Raw genomic sequence first — 23,894 nt, 5'->3', positions numbered from 1 at the left:
TGACAGAGGAGGAACAAAGGTGACGCTGTGAGTACAAACTCTGCACAAAGACAGGAAACCTGATATTCCAGCTCTCGACACGGACCGAATCTAGAGGGAGGGAGAGTGTGTACTTGTGTGTGATACCAACAGCAGCGAACATTAAGTCCAGCAGGACACACTCTCCACAGCACTGAATGTGTGTGCGTTTCCCTTTTTTCCTTTCTTTTTTCCGACAGTGCATCTGCACACAATTAATCATCCTCGACTAACGCGAGTTGAGAAACTGTGTCAGCGCAGACTTTAACCTGCTTTCCCCGCGCACTCCCACTTTGTCAGATCCGAGCGCAAAATGCAACAAAGAGGCACATTTAAATATATGTAAATCCCTTAAATTCATCACATTAATTCCATGCACATACAACAGATATTACTCATCAACAAAAAGCAGCTCTTTCTTGGTCAATCAAGCAAAGATAAACACTTTGAGTTCCATCGACAGATTAATACTACGTCCCGTTCATTGACTGCTGAACAAGAGCCGTGTTTGTGACCATGTACAGTTGGGTGCAGTGCCTCTGTGGGCTGCCCCTGACCCAGCATTGTTATATGAAACCCTGGGCACCATGCTCCAGTGCGCAGCTATGCCGTCACCCCCTCCAGGCATGCAGCAAACACAGCCCTTTGAGTAGCCAGAGAGTGGCTGCCCTCGCCAAAGCCTCGCAAAGCAGCTTAGAGCTTCGGCCGCCTCCACGGTGGTCACACGTGTGAAACGTGCACTCTCACTGACACACAAACACTTGCAGGCAGGCCTGCAACTGCTTGTGCGTGATCACAGTGGGAGGGGAGGGGCTTGTTTGACTTCATATGAACAGAGAGGGGACGGGTTAGGTCATAGTCACTCCCACTCAGCTGTACCAAAGCATGATCCTCCACAGGCACAACACACTGCACACACACACACACACACACACACACACACACCTGCGGAAAACATGCAGGGCAAAGGGACAGAGAACACACACACACACACAAAATGAACTGCTGCACACCACGACTCATGTTCTTCTTAGAAAAGAGGGAGTGTTTCTACAAATCATAGCCATGTGTTGGAAGAAGTTGACAGTCTGTTCCTGAACTTTTTTTCTTCTTTTTTTTTTTCAGTGCTGGAAAGAATACACTTTCCTCATGACACATAGATTCCCACTTAGAGCCAACCATCAGGCACTGAGAACAAATGAGCTGAGAAATATTGGGAAAACTCTGTTCTTGGTTTTCCTTCACTGTTCTCCAAAACGTGATGCAGCGGGTGAACTGCTGCACCCAATTAGGATCAATTATGGGCTTCAAATACAGCGGAACAATGTAGTTTCTCTGACAACAGAACAAGAGCGTGTTTATCTTCTCTCTGTGGACATTGTGTCGACTCCTACTGTTAGTTGCTGGTGATTTCAGTGATCTAAGAATTTGGGCTTTTTATAGTCTTTTCTTATCCTCAATTAAAGCCAATAAATGACTCAAATCTCAATGTAAAATGTGCTGTAAGCTCAGCAGCCACAGATCAGCTTTCTTCTTGCATAAAGTAAGCTTTGTGATTCCGTTCAAGCCTTGGCTTTTCTCCAGCTGTTTCTTCGATTTGTGACTCAGCTAAAGGATAAATATATACACTTTCGTCTTGCTCCCCTCCTCCTCACTTCACTGCCCGGTGAAGAATAGAAGAACTATCCAGTAGAGACAATTGGCAGATAGATTCACAAATATGTGAGAATCTGAAATATATCCTGGGCTGATATTCCTGTCTTTTCTGCTGAGACAAAGTTTTGGTCTCAAACATGTAATGGGCTCTTCTTGGCTTTGGTAAAGTGTAACAGGCAACGCATGGATGAAAATGGAACAACGGTTCGGTCAAAAAATATTGTTGTCAGGTAGTGACACAGCTCCTTTACATGCAAAAACTTTGAATCTATGAGCATGTGAATATGTGTGAAACTCTTTTCGGTCAAATCATCATGCAATGCATCCTCCATATTTTCCTACACGGGGAATCCTCATCTGTTCTCTGCGGGCCTCTCATACACTGAACTCTCACGTCAAACATGCCCAAAAAGAACAGATGAATATTGAGTTGGAGCACATGTGTTCACCAATAACTGATATTGTGTAGTCGTTGACGTGAAGGATGTGGAATGTTGTAAACGTCTACAGCACAAAACACTTAGATTTGTTGCATGATTTATGTGCATATGTATGATAGTCAGGCAGTCGGTTATGCATACGGGGAAATGTGAGTAAGAAATATGTTTTGTATGTACCGACGGCCTGATACTTATTTTCTAGAGTGTCCAAACTGTCAAAGAGAATTAAAGTCAGTCCATCACAGTGTTAATGAATAGTTAGGAAAAGTAAGTATATTAAAGTGTGCTTCCTTATGTTGCTTTTGCTTCTTCAAGGGTGGTCTGATTTAAAAAGATCGAGACTACAGATGGAACATTTCTAACTAATTGGGCTTCATCTTGGCTTCAAAGTAGGCTGGCCGAGAGATGAATAAATAAGATATTCCAACATGTGCCAAAATGATTTGAAGAATTACTTTTGCAGTGTGATTAGACAAACAAGTTAACCAAACTGGTTGAAATTACTATTGACGTTATCTAACAGCTTCAGCATGAAATTAATACATTTACATAAAAAAATAAAAAACATGTTTTCTGACGAGTATGTTGTTCTCAAAAGGCTTTGGATGAACTACATTAACTAAATTGCATGTTGGGTAGCATCACTAGTAGCAGCATGAATCACACACGCACACACACACACACACACACACACACACACACACACACACACACACACACACACACACACACACACACACACACACAAAACTGAGTCATACACACTGTGTCCTACGTGTCATAATGCATGCATATTACCCATCTCCAGGCAAACTCATGACTGCTGGCTGCGTGAGTTGTGTGGTTTGTGTACGTGTGCGTGTGCGTCTGACACACACGTCCAACAGGTCAGCATGGTGTCATGCGCTCTGCAGCACTGCAGACGTCAGACGGCCTTCCTGTGATGCAGACAGGAAGAAGAATAAAATTGACTGCAGCAGGGGCAAATGAGGAAACAACGGCGCACGTTTGACAGAGCATTTGTCTGGTAAAAGATGAGACAGACTGCATAGCAATTGATTTCACCGTCTTCGATCAAATATGCTTACGTTTGCGTCACTGGCAACACATTTCTAAGCAGTGCTGACCTTATCTGCCTCAACTCTCTGCTCTCACTGCTGTACATTCTGGGTTATTTTGGTGCACTGAAATAACCCAGGTTGGCCTTGAATAGCCCCACTGTAATGTTCCCACATAACCCGAATGTGGTTGAACAGTACAGAGCGCTGCGTCTCAGTGGTCTTTACCGCCCCCTGCTGGCCTGCCGTAGAACGCTACACACAGGGAACAATGTGAATCCCTCCTCACGCTCACAGTTGTTTTTACTCATTCAAACACAGGAAGACGGGCAGATGTGTCTGTGAGCGTATTCATGCTTTCCCCGTTGCGGCTCTTCACCAGTCATGGCGTGGAATATGCAGGTATTTAAGTCTCCTTCCTGGTAGCCACGGATTCTCCCTCCAAAACAGCTGGCTGAGTGTAAGCAAGTGTGTTTAAAACGCAGACACGGCCTGTAAACTTCCCCTAATAACACTGCACAGTTCACAGTCAAAGGCGGTGCATTGCATATTCCCTTTCATCTCTGCAGTGCCTTTGAGACGGAGACAGGAGTGGGTTTTGAAGGGAGGGAAGAGGATTGTAGTCGGAGAAGGGGGAGACAGCCAGGCTGAAGCTCTCATTTTTTGCCCCAGGGGTGTGTGCTGCTGCTGCTGTTGCTCCGTCTTTGTCTGAAGACTGATTAACAGAAAGCAAGACTAAACACAGTGAATATGAATTGTACGTCCTGACAAAAGCTCCCATTGTCTCTTTACTGCATTTTACACAAGGATACTACAAAGATGACTTCAGATTGTTGCATTTCTATCATTACTCAATGTAAAAAATGCACGTTTCGTAGTGGAAGCCCTGCATAGCTAAATAAAATGTATGTAGGTCACAAAAGAAGCGTTCATCATATGCACAAAGGCCATTTTAAATGTTGTAATGTTGTAGCTGGGTGTGCTGGCATTAGCGCTCATCACTTGATATACCTTTCGTATTGTATCGGGTTGACTGTACAGCCATCATGTCGTAGAGTAGGTAATTAATTATGTTTTACAGAACATAAATAGTTAAAGTAATAGTATCTCAAATTTGTTACACAAAAAACTTGTTGTCCATAAGTTTTCAGCTGACACCACTGACCCTCTGAGCAAAAATGCAATTATAATAATCAGAGAGCCAGAAGCTCAAAAGTAAAAACCACTAAACTAGAACACAGCTTAGCAACAGAACGGGGCTGGTACATGTACTGTGACGAGGTAATGAGATGCAGGTGAGCAGGTGAGCAGGGAGGTCAGGTCAGGTGACTGCAGAGCGTGTGAGGATAAGTGGGAACAGGTGTGTCGAGGGGTGGGGCAATCAGGCGATGGGGAATGGAGAGGCAGTCTGAGGGCATCTGGTGGAAGCATATAAAATGGCACTGAAGGGCTCTGGGGAACAGGGAGTGAGCCAGTATTACGTTTGTTTTTAGACAATGCAATGAATTTTGTGCAAGCCTTTGTAGTTTTACTGTAATAAAGATATTTTACCACAAGATGGCATTATTATCAAAATCGCCTATCATTTTAAACAAAGGAAAAACTGCTGGGTGTACACATGCACGTGATTACAAACCAGAACAAATGATAAGTACAGCAATGGTATTTGCCTCACAAAAACTGAATATATTGTTTGTAATTAGCATGTTTTGGCATTTAAATAGTTTTTTTTCCCTCAAATTTACTCACTGGAAAAGCTGCACTATGCTGCACAAGGGATAGTCGATGCAGTTTTACTGCAGCGTGTGCCAGGTGGAGTCGTTTGAGTAAGCGAGGTCAAGAGGGGGCAGAGCTTCCTCTTGCTCCTACTTGATCCCTGAGGCTCAGCTGGTCTTTGAATTCCTGGGTGGAGACGAATTTCCACAACACTTGTTCCTCGGTCGCTGTCTGGAGCTACTGAACGCCAACCAGATGAAACCTAATTTAAGAACTAAGAGCCTTTAAAAGAAGCAGTAAAAAAAACAATAGTTTAATTTCACTGGTGTTTCCAGGCTATTTCAAATGGAGCGTTCAAAGTGGGGCAAGGACTTAAAAGAGGGTTGCGCTAACTAAAGCATCTTGAAACTTCAGATTTTTGTGCAAAAGCAATTTTCCAGCTGGCCAGATTTACTCATTATCTCAAGGAATGATATATTAGTGAAGTGCTGTACTTGACACATTAACATAACAAAGGTGAAACAATGATGTTGTTGCACACACTCGACTGGACTGTCCTTAAGCAACTCACTTAGTAACTAGGACCTCTAGGAGTGATGTAGGTAAGCAAAAATATGCATGTGACTTATTCTATTGTTCCTTCAAATAACTTCAACACACCCAAATGCACACGTTGCTCCGTCTTCAACCAGCAGAATGCTGATTTGGTATTTGGGAACTTTCTAAGATTGAAAAATGTCAACCAGATGCAAAGTACATATTTTTGTTTGCTTAGTTGACCAGTTTGCTTGATCATTTCTTAAGTACTTTTGAAATCCAGGACCATTGGTTGTTAGTCCAGAAATGATTTTGTTTCAAGTGATCGTTTACAAATATTTAGGACATCATTATTATTATTATTCCAACAGGAATATATATTCAAAAAAATAACTGCATTTTGCTCCCATCTCCTGATAAAATATGTTGAACATCCACACTGCAAATGAACTCTCGTGGATTGGTGGTACATGTTACAATGCTCACATGATGTTCCTATATGGCTTTGTAAATCTGTAACCTGAGAATCTGTGTGAATCATTAACTTAAAACCACTCATGCCGACACAGAGTGCTAGCACAGCAATACAGCTGCATACTGTTCTGTCTTTGTCCCACTCGATGCTGCTGGAATGACACAACTTCCCCTCAAGATCAATACAGTTAATTGTATCTTAATGGGTGGTGTGTCACTGCCCAAAGATTAAGCAATTACATCTGAGCTTTGGAGGTTTGACACACACATCGGAGAAAACACACAATAATGACAAAAGCAGGTTGATATGCAGTAAAATGTGGACGTTGGATACATTATCTCTGAATTGACGTTCACATCTGTTTCTTTATTTAAGATGAAAGCAGCCAGAATGCTGTCTCCATTACAGATTATGTTTTATGTTATCCTGTTGATTGCTCCTCTAGACGTGTTCATAAATTGTTTTACTCGGTCTGGTTATGAGGAAACAAAAGGACTTTGCTCACCAGCGCCTCATGCCGTGTGCCAGTCTTGTGATGCTGCGGAAATGTTTCTGATTGTCACCGAGGACAGACACTGACCGATCTCCTGAAGGTAACGATTTGACTCAAAGTGTACTTTAAATATCCCAAAACCTTATTTTTATGTAACATTACTTTAAATTGTGTAGTTACATTCTTTTGCAATGTTGTTAACTTGCATGACAGCCTCAAAATATTTGCATTTTGTCATTCACGACGGGATGCCCACTATTGACGATAAAGCCTGCCATTTAAATACAAGCTGAGTAGAGAAAACATTCAGTTGTGGTGTCAGCATGATTGTTAAACAATAACTTATTGCTGCAATAATGGAGATAATATAACTGAATATCTGTCAAACATATTAGGTGATAACGCTTCATGCAAACTGTGTGCTGCTGTGACTTGATTGGTTATGGACTGGAAGAGTAACCTGAAACGCACCAAGTCACTGGGGAGCGTCTCTTCATTTGCCGACGTGCCCAGCTGGACAGAAGCAGGGCCACGGGACAAGATAACATCTGTGTCCCAGCTCGTTGCCAGGTGACAAAAACACCATCTTCCTCACTCTTTGCACAACTGTGACAACGAAACACGTCTGTCTGTAACCTTCAACATGAAGTGTTAGTAGATGATACATGTTTGTTTGTGTGTCTTGTAAGATATCAAACTACAGTGAAAGTAAGCACATCCATTCAGGACACCCCGGTAAATGATGGTGAAGCGAAGCCCAAGCAGGTGTTGAAAGAGGTAACCTCGGACTCAAACACAAAGCTTCTTCAGCTTAGGGAAAATAATTCATTCAAACGTGTTTTTTTCTTCTTCTTGCATCACTGTCAGAAAGCACTGTCTATTCTGGAGAGTAAAGAGACACGTCTGGAGTCTCTGTTGAGGAGAAATGATGCAAGGGAACAGACTCGGGACCAACCCAGTTTAACCCGCAGTAAGTCAATGGGGAGCCTTCAAGGCAGCGTCGGGTCCATTGGGGCCCTGAAGGCTCTGTTCGAGTCAAAGGAAGCCACACAGAACAAGGCGAAAAGCAGTTTCCGAGCTGTGAGTTTGTCACCACCAAAGGAGACAACGGACACCATGCCAGCAGTGAATGAAGAGGTTAAACAGGTGAAGAGCTCTGCAGAGGAACCAAAGATCCAAATTCCCGCAGACGCTCCTGTTAATGCTGCTAAAAAGGATGAAAAGGATCATGTTCGTCGAAAGGTAAATATAATCACTTTCGACAGCTTGAAAATCCAATTTATTGTCTATTCCATCGTGCCACTTCCATTACGTTACTTCCAAAAATGTAATTACGATTGAATATTGTCACATACCCAGACATATGGCAACTTAGTGCCAGTGACAGTTAATTATTTCTCTCTCTAGGTGGTGAATCAGACCCGAATGGAGAGGAGAAAAACAATAGGGGGTATTGATTTTGAAACAATTGCAGCCTCTCAAGCTGGTGAGTACCAGACAACATTCACTAAACAAGCTCTGTGATTAATTAACCACCAACCTCTCCACTATGTACGCCAACCAAAGAAGCATTTCTCAACTCACTGAAGCAGCTCTCGATTGTGTAGTTATGAGTTGATTCAAATGTGACATCGTTTGATAAGGTACATTTGATTGGCAGACATTTTAAAAAACACAAGGAAAGAAAGTGATAAAAAAAAGTCATAAAGTACAACTGGCAATAATAAAAGCATCTTAAAATCAACTCAATACACTTCTAGAACAAAGGGCAGTTGATCAGACCAAGTGAGATACCGTCCAGTTTTGAGGGAACGCCCTTGAGCTGCTCCAGACCTTGAAATACTCTGTTACTATAGTTCAAAGTCAAATAACAAAAAACTTATTGGATGTTTAGGAAACACATTACTTTCTGGACACTGGACTGCCAAAGTTATACAAATAGCATGGAATAAAAAGTTCCATGAGCATTAATTACACAGAAAACAGAGGAAGTGTAGAGTCCATCGAGAGTCTTTTAGAGTTTTTAGACAATTACCTCGGTATAAATGGAGCGTTTTTATAGTCATGTTTTACTTGGTATAGATCTCTTTATTAAACATCTCAGGAAATTATCAAGGAATAACTAGCCTATAACATTTCCAAACCATTTGGTTTCCTTTAAAACCATCACAACAGCAAAAAATCAACCCAATTCGCTGTCTGAATCAACTGAGAAAACCCTGAATAAGATGCCGGCTCATTTGGTAAACATTTCCTGGAAAGCCGTCACTGTGTGACTCAGGTCAAAGCTTGTGACGGTATGAACGAAAGGGAAGAGGTGAAATAGAGATGAATATTAGCACAGTGACTGTGCGAAAGCAGTGATTGACTCAACCTGATGTGGGCATAGTAGACTAATTCAGAACAGGACAGAAATAGCCAGCAAGCTATAAGTGCATGAGGGTGAAAGGGTCAGCTGTCAGTGGGGCAGGAATGAGGCAGAGAGAGGGAGAGACGGAGAGTGGCAGACGCTTCATTACCAGACTCAAACCAACAGAAAATCAGACCAAACACATTCACAAAGATTGAAAGGAAATAAGGCAGGAAGATCAGAAGAAGCTCGGAGCTGTTCATTTTCTGTGAGTAGAGATTTTAATTCTGATCAAATGGGGCAATGAGTATGAGTAGAAATAATCTTACCCGCATGATGGCTTGTACATACAAAAACCTGTGTGCTCCAATATATATATATATATATATATATATATATATATATATATATATATATATATATATATATATATATATATTATATTATACCTAGTTTTTGCAGCTGTGTAAAGGGTGGGGTGTTAAGACTTTGAAGGTTTATCTAAATGTTGAAGCCAAAATTCTCCAAAAAGTTCTCACTTTATACATGTGACGGTGTCGGTTTTGCCATGTGATTGACAGCTGCTTGTGAACATTTACTATCTGTATTTCTACAAGCAATTTTAAGACATATTTGTGTTTACTCTGGCTTTGCTTAGTCAAGTGTCGCTTCAGTGACTTGCCTGTCCGTTTAACTCTCTGTATTTGTGTCAGTGGAGTCAGGTATCTGTCCTCCTCCACCACAAGTGGGACATTTATAACTCGACCACATGGCAGCTGTTACATATCAGCTATGAAAGTGTTATTGTGGGTGACCCTTAAATTGTTGACTATTTGCACACAGTTTGGTGACATGGATGCGAACAAAGACGTAATTTATAAAAATGTGTCACTTGTTAAACATTATTTAAATTGTGTACTGTACTACGTAGTTCGTTTCTAAAATTAAAAACACCGTAATTTGACACTAGCTGTCTATTTAACGGCTTATATTACTCGGTGAACAAAGTAAAACAAACTTTGACCACAAAGGTGTTTCCAGTACATCACAGCAAACACTTGTTGACCATTGTCAACATGGATATCAGAATGCTCTGATGAGAGTCATATCTTAAGTGGCAGGCATGTATTACATACATTTGTGCTTATTTACATACTCATGTACACGGCTGTGTCTAATGTGTCTGCAGATGAAAAGAGGAGGTCAATTGCAGATTTCCGAGACAGCTCCTTCAACCAAACCAAGGGGAAACTGTGTGTCTCAGTCAAAGCTATGTCCGCTCTCTACATGTCAAAGGCGGTACCTCAGGATTCAACACGCAGCCTCTCAAAACCGGTAAACATCTGCCCTACTCATGATGTACTCTCTTCTATTCAGCCCTTAGTAGTGATCCACCGATAACGATACCAATACTCAAACAGCTGGACTGGGTATCTGGTTCAGGATACCATTATTTCGATAAATAACATTATCTATGATCTATGTATGTATTCAATTTCCCGATTTAGTTTTCAAAGTTGGGAAACCAATGGTTAAAATGTGTCATATGATTACAAGCATCATTCATGATGTCAGGTAAACTTCACCTGAAATTATCATTGTTTCCAATCCAGGTACAGGATCTGTCATCTGATTCTGGCAGAAGAATCAAACTAACCAAGGTAAAGTAGAAATGTACCAGACATTAGGCATGGCAGTGTGCATTGGATTTGCATTGTCACAATAACATCTTCCACACTATTATATAGCTCAAGAACCAAATGCTTGATTTTTTTTTTTTTTGAGAGTCGCAAGAAACAGATATTTGACGTCTTGCAACTCAACATTACATGTTATTTATCATCGTCGTTGTGTTTGCTGGTTGCTCTGGAGCTCGGCTAACTCACTGACGCCTGGCATGTGGCAAGCAAATCAACTGGCATGATCTTGAAGGTATCCCTCTCATTGCTTTAAGCATGTCTGCACACTCCTGTGCATGATTTCCACTGGATAGCTAATTTCTGTGACCAGAGACTCAATGATGAGAATGTTAATCTGCTCTTCCAAGATGGCCGAAGAATCCCAACAAAGGAATGACGGCCTCCCTACACCTCTTTCAGCCAGTCATAAGTCAAGACCAGAAGGCATCTCTGAGGCATGCTCCCCACAGCCCATGCCATTCCAACTTTCCAAAGAAAAGCTTCACCAACAGCGGCAGAAATGTGAGCTTAAAAGGCTCCTGAAGCACACTCACCCAGAGCTGAAGATGTTAGATGAAGTTGTGGATGAGGAACTTGCTGAGGTTTTGAGCTCGGAGACTGGGTTGACAGCTGGTGAAACTGGATACGAGGGAGAGGTCCTTTCAAGACGCTTGATATTTGAAAACTGTGCCCTGAGTCACAAAGTATCTCCTTCCACCCCTAAGATGCACAAGGTGATGGAACAAGAAGAGAAGCCATGTAATGAAAGTGATAAAGGGATTAGGAAGGATGACCAAAGGCTTGGGTCTAATCCAGATCCTAAAAGAGAGCGTGATGAGGAAATGATAAGAATAGATGTTCAGGCTACCAAAAAGGTATTTGATAGTCCATCTGTGGACACATCTACACTAAGTCCAGATAATAAGTTTCAGGGGAAAGTTTCTATTTCTGGGGATGAGACATGGGCAGTGCAAAATCGAAAACAGGAGTTTGAAATGTGTGAGGATGAGTCTACTCTTGATCAAGAAGAGTTTGGGGAAAAAATCAAAACGAGTGCAGCTCTTTTCCAAAACAACCCATTTATCCCAACAAACATAGAACGAGAGCATTGCTTTATGAATACATCAACATCACAAAATCCAGCAGGAGAGAGTGGGGCAGCTCAGGAATATGTTATAACTAACGTCAAAAACAGAACCCACTTGTTTGAATCAATGCCATTTGACAAAATTGGGCATCAGAGCAAAGATGACATTGAGACGATGGTGGAGAACATCAAGGAAATACTGAATTCCCTTTATCATGGCAATGCCATACATTCAGATGGCTCAATCATTGAGGTAAATGAGACAATGATAGCCAAAAAGGCCAAATTTACACTGTCAGAGTGTGGGCCCACAATAAAATACGACGAAGTGGCTGAAGGTGGTGCACAAAATTTCATTCTCCAGTTGCTACCACGGGCAAACCTAAAGCCTCAGATCACATACCTAAAGGAGGGTAATAAAGGAGATATGGAGGTCACAGTAGTTAATGTACTCTTACACCAGCATCACTTCCCTACCAACCAAGACACAGAGTTTAAAACTGCCAATGTGGTTCAGCTTGTTGAGGATATTCTCAATCAAGATAACTCTCTCCGGAAAGGAGTAGTTATCCAAGAGGATGTGGACAGATGTCCTGAAGTCATTGTTTACTCCCTCTACAATTACTTTGACGAGGAAGATGTGAGAAGTTATTATCCTCCACAAGGTGCAGAATATGATGAACCAGAGCCAGAAATAGGTGATGTAAGCACCGCAGACAATAAAGAACTAAGAAAGGGGGTCATTAAATCAACCATAAGCTGCCTCCTAGAAACTCCCAAAGAACAAACTTGCCATGAATCCATACGGCCTGAATTCACAGTAAAAGGGAATGTAAAACTGTTTAAGAGTTGTATAGAAAAGGGAGATTTGGAATATTTAAAAACTCTTCAGGCTGAGCCAACAGAACAAGAACAAGAACTCTCTCTAAACCCAAATGTGGTTGGACAAGGAATAGATCTTCATCATGAACAGAGCGGTGATCAAGCAGAGGAGAATTCAGAATGGGTCGCAGTGGATGTTAAGAGGCTGAGAAACATGTTCTCTGGAGATCAAAGACCAACACAACCAAAGCAAAATGCATGTGAAACCCGTGCCCAATCTACCACCATTTCTTGCGCATTCACAGGTCAAAAAGTGCCTCTTGGAAAGAGCCAGTCCCCTACAGAAGACATTCATGGGCAAGAAGCAACGCCACAGGGAGCATATCTGTATCTTAAGACACAGGACAATGGCAGGGTGCACCAAGCTGAATTGGTTGAGCTGGTAGATGATAATGACGAGATATCTAACCTCCAAACTGCAATAGATTGCCTCCAACAGGTCACAATTGAGGCCAAATCTTTGAAAAACTCATCACAAGAAAAGCATGAATTCCTTATTCAAGAGCCTGTTGTCTCAATTACAGCAGATGTCAAACAAACAGAAGTGAAATTATCAGGAAAAAATGATGGCCAAAGAAAGGCAATTTGGAATGAACTCCCAGTAACCTCAGAAAATAAATCAGACCACCAACACAATGCAGAGACAAGACGTAGATACACTAATTCTGAAGAAGTACAAACTACTGAGACATGCAGCAAAACGGATCAAAAAGACACAGAAGTGGCCCAGAAACATCCTTTTCAAGTGGGGGTATCTGTACATAGTCCAGAAACCACTGCTTCAGAGCAAGAGAATGAGGAAGTTGTTTTTCAGGGTAAACTTCAAGCAGCTTTGGATTCACTAGAGAAGTCCAACATCAATGTCAGTAAAGGAGATTTCAGAGCAGCTATGATATACAGAACCGGGTCCAAACCTCACAAAGAAAGATTGAAAAATGTGGATGCAATGTCTGCTCAAAAGCCCATCAAGGAGGAGCTTTGTCATGTGAGTGAACCTAAATCAACTCAAGCACCACTGAGACAAGAGGTCTCCAAAGAACAAACAACTGCAGCAAATGCAGAGCCCCCAAGTCATTGTGAAACCCCAAATAAACTGGTTACAAGTGCTGTCTCAGGGAAAAGCAGAAAGCCTGTTGGTCCAAAGCCTGCCATCCCACCTAAACCAGAGCATTTGAAACGAAAACAAAGAGAGACTCAGCCAACCAACACAAATAATCCAGAGGCAACCCAAACTACTACTGTAAGCCCTGAAGACACAGTTGCTCAACTATTGCCAATGGCATCAATGTCACGTAAGGATGAACAGAGGCAAGGCATGTTCAATAGTAACACTGGTGCTGACTCGTGGCCAAATTTAGTGGATCATCAAAGGAATAGGCTTTTTGATGACGTTATACATACATCTAAAGAAACTGAAGTCAGTGATTCAGTTGTTTTCTTAGAAAGTGATCATGATAATAACAGCATTAAGCTACAACAGGATATAAATCCTAAAGCAGAAAAGAAAAGCCCGCAGGATCTCCCAAACGAAGAACATATGAACGAAACGGATGAAAGCCATGTTGATTTTCATGAAGCATGCAAGAAATTTGGAGGTAAAAAGGTATTTTCAGCAAAGAATACTCCCGTAAAGCCAAAAAGAGTTAAAATTGCTCAGCTTAACAACAAAAACCCCAAGCATGTGTCTGGAGATAATTCTTCATTTCTCCCATATGTGGTTAAGGAACCTCAACAAACTCTAATTGGTCCATCAGGCAATAGCACAAACACCTGTGGACGAACTGCTGACAGCAATGACACACTTAAGAAAGAAATTAAACAAGAAAGCAAAGTTGAAATGAGGGAAAAGAAAGGCCGAAAAGAGACAGAGGATGAACGCCGACAGCGGCTGTCAGTTCACATGGATGAAATCATGAGAGGGAACATGACAGCAGCCATGGAAATTGTGGACAACTTGCGAAAGCAGGAGGAACTGCACAGTATTCTTAGTCGAGTTGAAGAAATTGAACAGGACACAAGTGAGGTTGATGTAAGGTCTCTGAAGGGAGTCTTTGAGAACGTCCCTGACTGGGTTGTCTGCTCAGACAAAATCAAACAAAAAAAGGCAAAAGTAGAAAACAGAGAGGAGAGGTTGCCATTGGAGAAAGACAGCACTGAAAGCAAGTCTTCAATGGCACATGTTTTTGGAGATCTTGAGAGAGCCAGTGAGGAAATCATGAATCTAAAAGAACAGACTTTAGCCAGACTTGTAGATATAGAGGAAACAATAAAGAAGGCTCTTTATTCGGTCTCTACCTTGAAATCTGACTCCGATATTGCTGGTTTATCATGCCTGTTCAAAGAGTCATTAGGGACCGAGCAAGGATCCACACCCTCTTGTACTATTAGCAAAATTAGCATCGGGTCAAGCAGAACAAAGTCATTGCAGACACAGGGAAGACCCACATCACAGGGAGGCGTTGCTCCGCCAGCTAGCCGGAGTGCAAGAATTGAAGTAGACCCTGCAAAACAACGAGCAACTTCTCCATCTTCTCCCGCCTTCATCTCCATCCAGTCGGCTGCTAGAAAGACCGATAAATCAGAGTTGAGACCACAATCAGAGACCACAATCTGCCCGACATGTCAGAACAGCCCAAAAACAGAGGAGAAATTCCGGACAACTAAAACCCTGACGTGCAACAGTCCCGCTCAAAACAGAAAACGGGAGCCACAAAAAGGAGGTAAAAAACAATTCTCCCACAACCCGAAAAGAGAGCTCAGTGTACTGCAGGTGCAGACTGACCGAGATGGAAACAGTATTGTGGGCACCAAAACAGTCACAGAAAACTAACTGTGAGAAGACTGACAACTTTAAAAGCCTGTTTATTCTTCCAAAACTTCCACTGTTGTCACTGGTGAGCCAGAAGCAACAACATCCAGCGGTCAAGCCGATACGTATCAGATCAAGCTCCCAGAAGTTCAGCTGCCCATCATTCAAAAGCCGTAAAGCATTCACTGACAGTTGCCGTTTGTTACCAATTAGCTAAATGTTCTCATACATTTTATTACAAAGCTATTATTTACATAATTTATTTGCGAAGATATTAATTATGTTTGTTATGAATGCTTGTTTGTTTATTTCTTACACCTTATTATTGGTTAAAACGTGTACTTATTGATATTTGAAAATGTATTGTCTTCTTTAAAACTGTTTTTAATTTGCATTTGATATTAAAGATGTGTTATTGGTTTTCATTGTTGCTTTTGCTTTGGTGTTTGTTGATATTGATGCTTATTATATATTTCTTTATGTTTTAACCGAGCTTGGTCTCATTTCTCTCATCAGTTTCATCCAGCTTGTCGTGAGATGTGTTCAGCCTGTTCGAAGACGGTTTATCCGATGGAAAAAATTACTGCAGACAAATACATTTTCCATCAAACTTGCTTTTGTTGTAAACAATGCAACAAAAAATTAAGGTGAGGCACTGAAATATTTTACAGGAAAATCACCTGCAACATTGATCAAAGATTTCCAATATTGATTTATTGTCTGTGCCAAAATGAGTTCATCACTCCACATATTATTTTCTAAGAAAGCTCTTGGAAGCAGTAGCCTATTTTCTTGGCGCATAAAAGATTTTCACAACTGGCCTCAGCACAGATGGGAACTAATGTCTGGTATTAAGACAGGACACTTCTACAATTGGTAGATTTCACCAGCTACTCACGAAATGGATGGAAGAAACTAACTAGCCAAGCAATATTAGGGCTATAAACAACCCATAATGCAACATTGTTAAAGTCACAGGCCCACTCTGTTAGCTCTGTCTTGGCCTCGCTCCAAACATTCACAGAGAACATCCACTGTTGTAAAACATAATACAACCACAGTTTTTCAAACATAGTTTTTAGAAACTGCATCTTATATTCAGGCTAATAAAGACAACTTAATGATTGCGACATTTTAATAATTGATTGATTTCTTGAACTATCTCTATTGCGATATCTAGAGTCAATTTGAAAAATTAAAAACTGCTTTTAGTCAACTTTGATTTTGTTTATTGTATGTTAAACTTAATTTTAGGGTTTTTTTTAAACACTGAGGCACCACTAGACCGAGAAACAAATGTCAAATGAAACTCAAGTTGAAAAGACATTTTGACTCTTCAAACACAGGTGTAAGTTGTACAATTGTTAATTGGGGCAATTTCAGAACTGTAATAGCTGAAACAGAATCATAATATTATACCTGTACTTTTTCTTTCTGTAAAAAAAAACAACAGAAAATGTATAGGAACCATTGGAGGTTAAGAGATATGACACATTTTGAAGGATGATTTACAATATCTCAAATTAAATACACTTGATTAATACAAAATAAAAAAAAGTTGTAAAACTCACTACGTGACACATAGCTACTTTAACTGTACCCTAACTGTCCCTGAAAAATTGTGCTCATTTGTAGCATGTACAATTACGCACCTCTATATGGAGAATTCTACTGCATATTTCACTACCAACAACTCTTCAGAAGAAAAGGGAATTACGATGAGGGCTTTGGACGCGCTCAACACAAGAACCGATGGCTTCTAAGGAATACAACTGGCATGGTGTCCAGTGAGACCGAGTCCGAGGCATAAATACTCAGGAACAATGTAAGTTCCAGCGGGCAACGCTTATGTAAGACCATATTCATGATTGTGCGATAAAACTGCAGCCCTCCAATAAAATTGTGTTCTGTTTCTGTCCTCAGCAGATTCGATGATGACTGTGACAACAAATCCAAAAATGTATTTAAGGCATGCAATGGTCAACTGCCCACCACATTTTAAAGTGTGTTCATATACTGGTAATTAATGATATGGTGTTGAAACATAAACGCACAACCTTATTGTGGCTTAATCGTGCAATGAGTTGTATTGAATCAAATTGTGAAGTCAACATGTATAATTCTGTCTTGTGAACACAAAGTGAAATAGAAATTGGTTTGTAAATTAGATGTTGACTGGGATAACAGCAAATGATCAAAAACCAACATAATGTTGTTGGTTCCTGTTGTGTAGTACTGATGAACTGTCCACATTGAGGGTATTGCCATTGTGTCCTTCCTTAATGCTTATGAACTTTGTTCCACACTTTGGTCTACAACATTTCTAACTGATACGGTGGACAAGATACAACATTATAGCTAATCCAATTTATTGAGGGTACAATGACTACAAAGAAAGGCAATCTGTGTGGGTGTAAATCAATTTATTACAACCTTCAAATTATAAAATATGATGCAACAATATGATGTGTGTGTTTTGCTTTTCTAGCCTCTGTTTGTAGTACCCAAGTACAGTATATGTTTCACCTGCTGCATGTTAAAACATTTACATTTTCAACCTGTCTCAAGTTGTAACAAAGGTTACAGGAGACCACATTAGCATTCATTTGGAGCTTTAAATCCAATAGATTTAAATACAGGGAAACGTTGCTGCTCAATGTTTCCGTGTATTCACAATTTAGTCACTAACGTTATGTTTGAAAGACATTACAGTTGCACAGATTAACTTCTAAAAAATGAACAAAAGTGACTTGATGTATAGTTAAACTGCCATATAAAAATATCTAATCTAATTATTCACATTTCCGATAAGTTTCTGTAGTTACCTTGTTGCAATAGAAATACATACAGAGGGAATAACAACACACTCTTGATTATCAACAATTAAATTCAGGAGAGAAAACTCACACAGATAAATGTATTGGTGAATACAATGCATCATTTAATACATTCACAAATCTCAGTTATAGAACAGTCAATAACTTTTGCAGTAGCAAAACATTGAATAACAGATTGTAACAAAAATAAAATGGTGTAATTATTTACAGGTTTTTACATTACATGCCATTTAACTGACGCTTTAATCCAAAGCGACTTACAATAAGTGCATTCAAACGTGAGTATGAACTAGGAACAACAGGAATCAAGAGAGTACAATTTCTTAAATGAAGTCAAACTACAAAGTGCTATCAGTGAGAGCCATCAAAGTGCTGCCTGAGTGCTGCTGCCACTGTCTTTATTTAAGGTGTAGTTGAAAGAGATGAGTTTTTAGTTTGCGGCAGAAGATGTAGACACTTTCTGCTGTCCTGATGTCAATGGGGAGCTCATTCCACCATCGAGGAGCCAGGATGGCAAACTGTCGTGATGTTGTTGAGTGGTTAATTTGATTTAACATGGCTTAACAGGTTTAAGAGGATTCCAGTGATGCTTTACATTTAGGTAACCAATCGCTGATACATCCTTGTTGTTATATATATGTATGTATGTCCATATAAATTAGATTTTTGTGCTATTTCCTGAGTTTTACTCTTCATTGAAGGATCCCATCTTAGAGCCATTCTCAGAACTCACAGGACTTCAGCGTGGTCCTGGAGTTCAACATTGAGGGTTTCAGGCAGGAGAAAACATAAACCCCCAGCAACAATGGGGACGATGCCGTATATCAGCATGGGGATGCTGTAATGGTAGACCTCAAGGAGCCTGATCAGCGGCGCGAGGATGCCCGCCAGACGAGCACACATTTGGTTTAGACCTACACCATTCTGCCTGTCAGTACACACAATGGACTTGTCAGCACCTCATAGCATGTAACAATACTAAACAAGGCATTTTCCACCAATATTGAGAATAATAAAATATTTTATGTTCTACCTCTGGGACACTACCTAACTTACCTGAGAGTGGTGGGGTATAGTTCTGCAGTATAAACATAGACTATGGAGAAACTGCCAGTGGCGGCAAATTTTCCAACTAAAGCTATGACGGTTACCACAACAGGAAGGTCTGATGGAAAAATAATGAAACAGACAAAAATGCATTTGTTTAAAACAAGTCTGAGATGGATATAGCAAGAATAACAGTTTTTTATTTAATTATTTTATGGTATTTGTCCTAGTTATCAAGAATCAGGTAAATTACATGTTGAAGGCAGATTACAATAGAAAGCTATTATTATACAACAAATTACCTTTTGGAATAACAAATATGCCAAGACAAGCTGCACCACCAAACAACAGGATCACTGCAAGGCATATTTTCCTCCCAAAGCGCTGGATAAGAAGCAAACAGCCCAGGCGTGCCGGGAGTTCTACTAAGCCAAAGAGGCACTGTGTGAGGTAGATATCCAGACCAAAATTGCCATTTAGGCTCAGTCCATAGTACACCAGACTTGTTCCAAACCTATTAACAGAATGGCAGAGATATCTTTAGTGCAACTATAAGGCCTGAAATATACTTGCTTCTCAATCTCACATTCTTAAAGAAAACTGTCTGCAACGTTAACTGAATTCATTGACATATATTTAGACAATATATAACTTCATTTCAGAGGATGTACACAACAAATGCTCCAAACAGATGCAGGGTATGCGATGCAGCCATCGTGTGAACACCATGGTAAAATTTAAAAGCAAGTATGTCTCTGGTTCAAAGGTATATCTGTAGACACGGCAGCAGTTTGTGGTTAAAATGAATACTCACCACACAAAGCTCATAATTAATGCACGTTTTCTCAGATACGATATCCTGAAGATGTCCAACATGCTTCCTCTTTTGGTTGTACCCTGATCGTCCAGCTAAACAACGCAGGTGTCATTTTCTCTGGAAGTTAGTCTATATTTATCTCAGAGCTTTATTGTGTTTGATGTGACTTTTGGTTGAAGCAGCTCACCTTGTCAAGCAGATCTTCTGGGACTTTCCTTCTGTTGACCTTGGCAGCCCTCCTGACCTCCTTTATGGCTTCCTCCTTCCTGCCCTGGGTGATGAGCCAGCGAGCTGACTCTGGAAGAATCCTATTGGACATACAGGTTTCAAATAAACCTTTCTTTTCACCATACAGTTCAAATAGAGATTTGCATCTAAAACATGAAATGTATGTGGTCTTAGAGGCTGCTGACCAGTAGAAGATTCCCAGGACAACGACAAGAGGGCTGAATAGCACCAGATGCAGGATCCTCCAGTTGGGGATCAAATAGGCAATGCCAGACAACAGTATCAGTCCAACGGTGGAAGAAGAGTTGCAGATAATGGTGCAGAAAGCAAACTTGGAGGAATCACTCCACTCTCCACCTTTAAAGCAAAGATACCGTGTTATTTTTTAGAAGTTAGTTGTAAAATGTGTTTTTGCAAGTTAATAATTATACGCTGTTGGAAGAAAAAATTATTCACGCTTAATCAGTTACTGTTTCACTGTTATATTCAGACTTCTCATCTTACTGTCTCTGTTTAATCTTACACACCAACTCAACATGTCTCCTGATAGCAAAGAGACAGGGGAATCTGTATGTTTCTATCTGAAAGAACATGCACTTCCTTTGTTATCATATGACCATTTCTTGCAAACCGCTCTATGGGACGAGGGGAAGGGTTCACGATTAGGCCAAAGACGTCATGAGGGTTTCTGTTAGTGGGTCATAGTGTGTATTTAAGAGGTGGTTCTTTGAGAGATCTTTGAGCAGTCTTGGATATGCAATTTGTCTATCACCTTGTACTTCTGATTCTGCTCCTTTCTTGCAACAAATAAATGTTCCTGTTTTAATAATTTTACTTCGAGGTGTCGAGTAAATTTTTCTAACACACGCCTTACAACAAAGTTTACAGTAATGTTGACAACATTCAGTTGAATGTGCAGTTTGGTTGTTTCTGAAAAAAGAGTTGTGACTTGTAACCATTAGTGGCTTTCATTTGAAGTGTACAAATACCTCTCTTTGCAAATGGAGGCTCTTTGTGTATCATGTTATAAAGCACAAATATTCCTTCTGTGACTGTCAAATCTACCAATCTCTTAAAGATGCTGTGTAGAGTTAAGGAGTGTCTGACTTTTTCGGCCCCCAGTGGTATTAATAAAAAGATACTGTGGCAGACCACAATCAATGTATAGACATCTAATTTGAATATTGTCGGCGTTTGTAATACTGTAACAATAATGCTCTTCAAATGCCACAACCTTACGAAAGAAGAAATTAAGACAAGACACGCAAACAGACACTGACAGATATTTCAGTCCTGACTATTTTACATACCTATCACAAATCCATTAATCATAAGGCCTGAAATGGAGAAGCCACCTAGAAATTTGAGAACAATATAAACATAGATGTTGGGCGAGAAAGCAACACTGACGCCAAAGACCAGTTGTAGAAGAAGTGAAAGCAGGACCACAAAACGTCGACCAAACCTACAAAGAGAAGAGAAGATGTTAACAGAAAGACTGCATGTATAAGACATTAAAATTAAGGAGCTTATCTATGATTGAGTTATTGCCTCCATAGCAGCACGAACAGGGAAAACAGAAAGAGCTGTCAGTGTTTAGGTGGAATTAGGGGGAGAGCAACTTCATTCTCTGCTCCAGACTTAAAAGGTAAAGAGCGACTAGTTCAGAATCGGGTATACATGTGTAGTAAAGGTGAGAGTGAATGTGCACCTGTCAGCCATCTGCCCCAACACCAACGCTCCAAGCAGAAGACCTGCCATGTAGATGGACTGGGAAGCCTCAATCAAGCTGCTTCTGTCACACACCAGGTTGAACTGGTGACAGGAAGGTGAGAGGGGAAGACCAGAACACGAAAGTGTTGTTTTTCTCAGCCTGTATTTGAGATGTTTATCACTGAAAATGGCAGTCAAAAACAAAAAGGTATTTTTTATATCAGTGGTGGTGATTCCATCATCTAAAATCTACCAAATTGTATCCCTTACAGAGTGTTGTGAGCATGTTCTGCTGCTGAGGTTTTGTAATGTTTGCTGCTATAAAGTGTAAATGTAAATGTACCCTATCATTCTAACAGTTGTATAGTATGGAGTACTTTATGTTAGTGAGTTTAAATTGTATTATTTTCATTTTTTTTATGTGGTGATTTGGTGAACAACTTATAAATAACCAAAAAAAAGTTAAATAAACCAAACGAAAGTACGCTCACATACATATCAAGAAATACATTGAATAGTACAGTTAGGTGTGTTTTCTGGTGGTGAATAAACGACTGTGTCTCACCTCTGTCACAATGCTGGAGGCCCCTTTAAGGGGTTCAAAATCTGATCCATTCAAGCATCCAGTTGTCGTGTTGATCCCGTACGCTTCAATTATCTCCAAATCAAAATCCACAGGTGTGAACATTTCACAGCTTTCATACTTCCCGGCCTCATTCAAAGGGAGGGTGAGGTTTTTTTGTTTCTCGTCGGTCAGGTTTGGCCCACGCTCCAAGATCCAGTCCGTGTTACAGTGATGTGGGAAACTCACGCTCGTAAACACCTGACTGAACAGATCCATACTGACAAACACGGTGGGGACGCACAATGCAGCCACCAAACGCTTTTGAAACAAACCAAAAGCTCCAATCTCATTCAGGATCTGCCCAAAGTTGCTCATATTGGTATCTGGATGTTGGAAGAGCGCAGCGTATACAGAAAAAGGTCCGTCTCAAATCAAGGTCCAGCCACCAACTGTCAGCTCGACTTGTGTACTGCAAGTTAATGTTTAAACTGACAATCACAGTACTTTTATGATTTCCCAAGTTGCTAACATACAGACTACCAAAGTATTAAGATGTGACGTCAGGATCCCTCAGGCTGAAGTCCAGCTGTTATGCAGCTCATCTTCATCAGTTATTGATTTGAAGAGTTCCTCGACGCATCACACCTGCTTTTAAAACAATATTATTGGTGTTCTCAAGCAGAATCTGAACTTGTCGAAAGTGTGCATAAAAAGGCTTTAAAAAGTCTTTATCAGGAATGCTCTTCAAAGTAAGAGTTGGGTGGACGTTCAGACCTAATCTCCAAGACAACCCTCTCTTCCGAAATGATCACAAACATGTGGAGCTGGAAATCTTTCAAATATGGTGTCCGTGAAGTGGAAAACCACAATATTTCCATAAAGATATACTTGCGGTCACTCCTTATCAGGAAAAACCCATATTGGTCTATGTCTACTCCTAAACCCTCCTCTTATGTTTGTTTTTTAGGTACAGCAATGATGTTCCCGAGTCAATTTGACCAGGTGCGTGTTAAATCATCCAAAATTTGTCCGAAAACCAAAAAGTTCGAATGAAATTTGTTTGTACCACATCACCAACACCATCACTGACAATTAAATCAGTATTTAGTGGAATTGAGTTATTTACCTCTCCATAGATCATCGTTCAATAAGGCTAACTCACTCGTTTTAATACAAAATACATGTTCAAACAATTGTTTAGGTACATTGGAAAAACCTAGCCATAACATGTATTGGTCTACCATAACATGTATTTTTTCCTAAATTTTATTTGCATTTTGAATATTTTTTTTTCATGGGGTGATGGAGATAAATAGAGATGAGACACCTCTGCTGTTCAGGGTCATATTGACCCGCTCACTCAAAATCAAGCCCAATGAGTCAGAAAGATTTATATTGAAAGTAAACTTTATTCATGTTTATTTATAGTGTTAAGAAATCTGAACTGGAGGGCCTCCAGGGCTGTCATCCTTTTTTTCTGTTGCTAA

At 40.4% G+C, this 23,894-nt stretch overlaps 3 protein-coding genes across 3 annotated transcripts; 2 read left to right on the top strand and 1 right to left on the bottom strand.

Moving 5' to 3' along the window:
• The first annotated feature begins 6,835 nt into the window (after positions 1 to 6,835).
• On the top strand, positions 6,836 to 17,650 carry LOC137789079 (LIM domain and actin-binding protein 1-like). Its single transcript, XM_068582332.1, has 10 exons — positions 6,836 to 6,963; positions 7,083 to 7,170; positions 7,261 to 7,635; positions 7,801 to 7,879; positions 9,933 to 10,078; positions 10,357 to 10,404; positions 10,791 to 11,156; positions 15,717 to 15,847; positions 16,836 to 17,025; positions 17,124 to 17,650. Exons 1-9 carry the CDS (start codon positions 6,836 to 6,838, stop codon positions 17,008 to 17,010), a joined length of 1,536 nt encoding a protein of 511 aa, XP_068438433.1. The 3' UTR covers positions 17,011 to 17,025; positions 17,124 to 17,650.
• Positions 11,179 to 15,558, top strand: LOC137789121 (xin actin-binding repeat-containing protein 1-like). The gene has a single exon (XM_068582385.1). It carries the CDS (start codon positions 11,265 to 11,267, stop codon positions 15,219 to 15,221), a length of 3,957 nt encoding a protein of 1,318 aa, XP_068438486.1. The 5' UTR covers positions 11,179 to 11,264; the 3' UTR covers positions 15,222 to 15,558.
• Positions 17,651 to 18,766: 1,116 nt separating the features above from the next.
• LOC137788961 (solute carrier family 22 member 13-like) lies at positions 18,767 to 22,782 on the bottom strand. The gene is made up of 9 exons (XM_068582168.1): positions 22,408 to 22,782; positions 21,841 to 21,944; positions 21,440 to 21,594; positions 20,315 to 20,486; positions 20,089 to 20,209; positions 19,899 to 19,993; positions 19,387 to 19,598; positions 19,094 to 19,202; positions 18,767 to 18,965 (listed from the first exon to the last, which is right to left on the bottom strand). The coding sequence occupies exons 1-9, from the start codon at positions 22,780 to 22,782 to the stop codon at positions 18,767 to 18,769; spliced, it is 1,542 nt and encodes a 513-aa protein (XP_068438269.1).
• Between the last annotated feature and the right edge of the window lie 1,112 nt (positions 22,783 to 23,894).

The sequence above is a fragment of the Clinocottus analis genome, unplaced genomic scaffold (assembly GCF_023055335.1).
Source record: "Clinocottus analis isolate CAN_PGR_092001 unplaced genomic scaffold, fCliAna1.0.p SCAF_18, whole genome shotgun sequence".
Classification (NCBI taxonomy): domain Eukaryota; kingdom Metazoa; phylum Chordata; class Actinopteri; order Perciformes; family Cottidae; genus Clinocottus; species Clinocottus analis.
This window is presented reverse-complemented; position numbering and strand designations above follow the sequence as displayed.

What these genes read in the sequence shown, in the direction of transcription:
- LOC137789079 (XM_068582332.1), top strand. Translation starts at nt 6,836, where the DNA reads ATGGACTGGAAGAGTAACCTGAAACGCACCAAGTCACTGGGGAGCGTC. An exon ending in CACGCAGCCTCTCAAAACCG is followed by an intron (nt 10,079 to 10,356) that starts GTAAACATCTGC and finishes TTTCCAATCCAG; the next exon opens with GTACAGGATCTGTCATCTGA. An exon ending in CCACCCCTAAGATGCACAAG is followed by an intron (nt 11,157 to 15,716) that starts GTGATGGAACAA and finishes TTCTCTCATCAG; the next exon opens with TTTCATCCAGCTTGTCGTGA.
- LOC137789121 (XM_068582385.1), top strand. Translation starts at nt 11,265, where the DNA reads ATGATAAGAATAGATGTTCAGGCTACCAAAAAGGTATTTGATAGTCCA.
- LOC137788961 (XM_068582168.1), bottom strand. Translation starts at nt 22,782, where the DNA reads ATGAGCAACTTTGGGCAGATCCTGAATGAGATTGGAGCTTTTGGTTTG. An exon ending in GTCCTGGGAATCTTCTACTG is followed by an intron (nt 20,210 to 20,314) that starts GTCAGCAGCCTC and finishes TATGTCCAATAG; the next exon opens with GATTCTTCCAGAGTCAGCTC. An exon ending in CAGAAGATCTGCTTGACAAG is followed by an intron (nt 19,994 to 20,088) that starts GTGAGCTGCTTC and finishes TGCGTTGTTTAG; the next exon opens with CTGGACGATCAGGGTACAAC.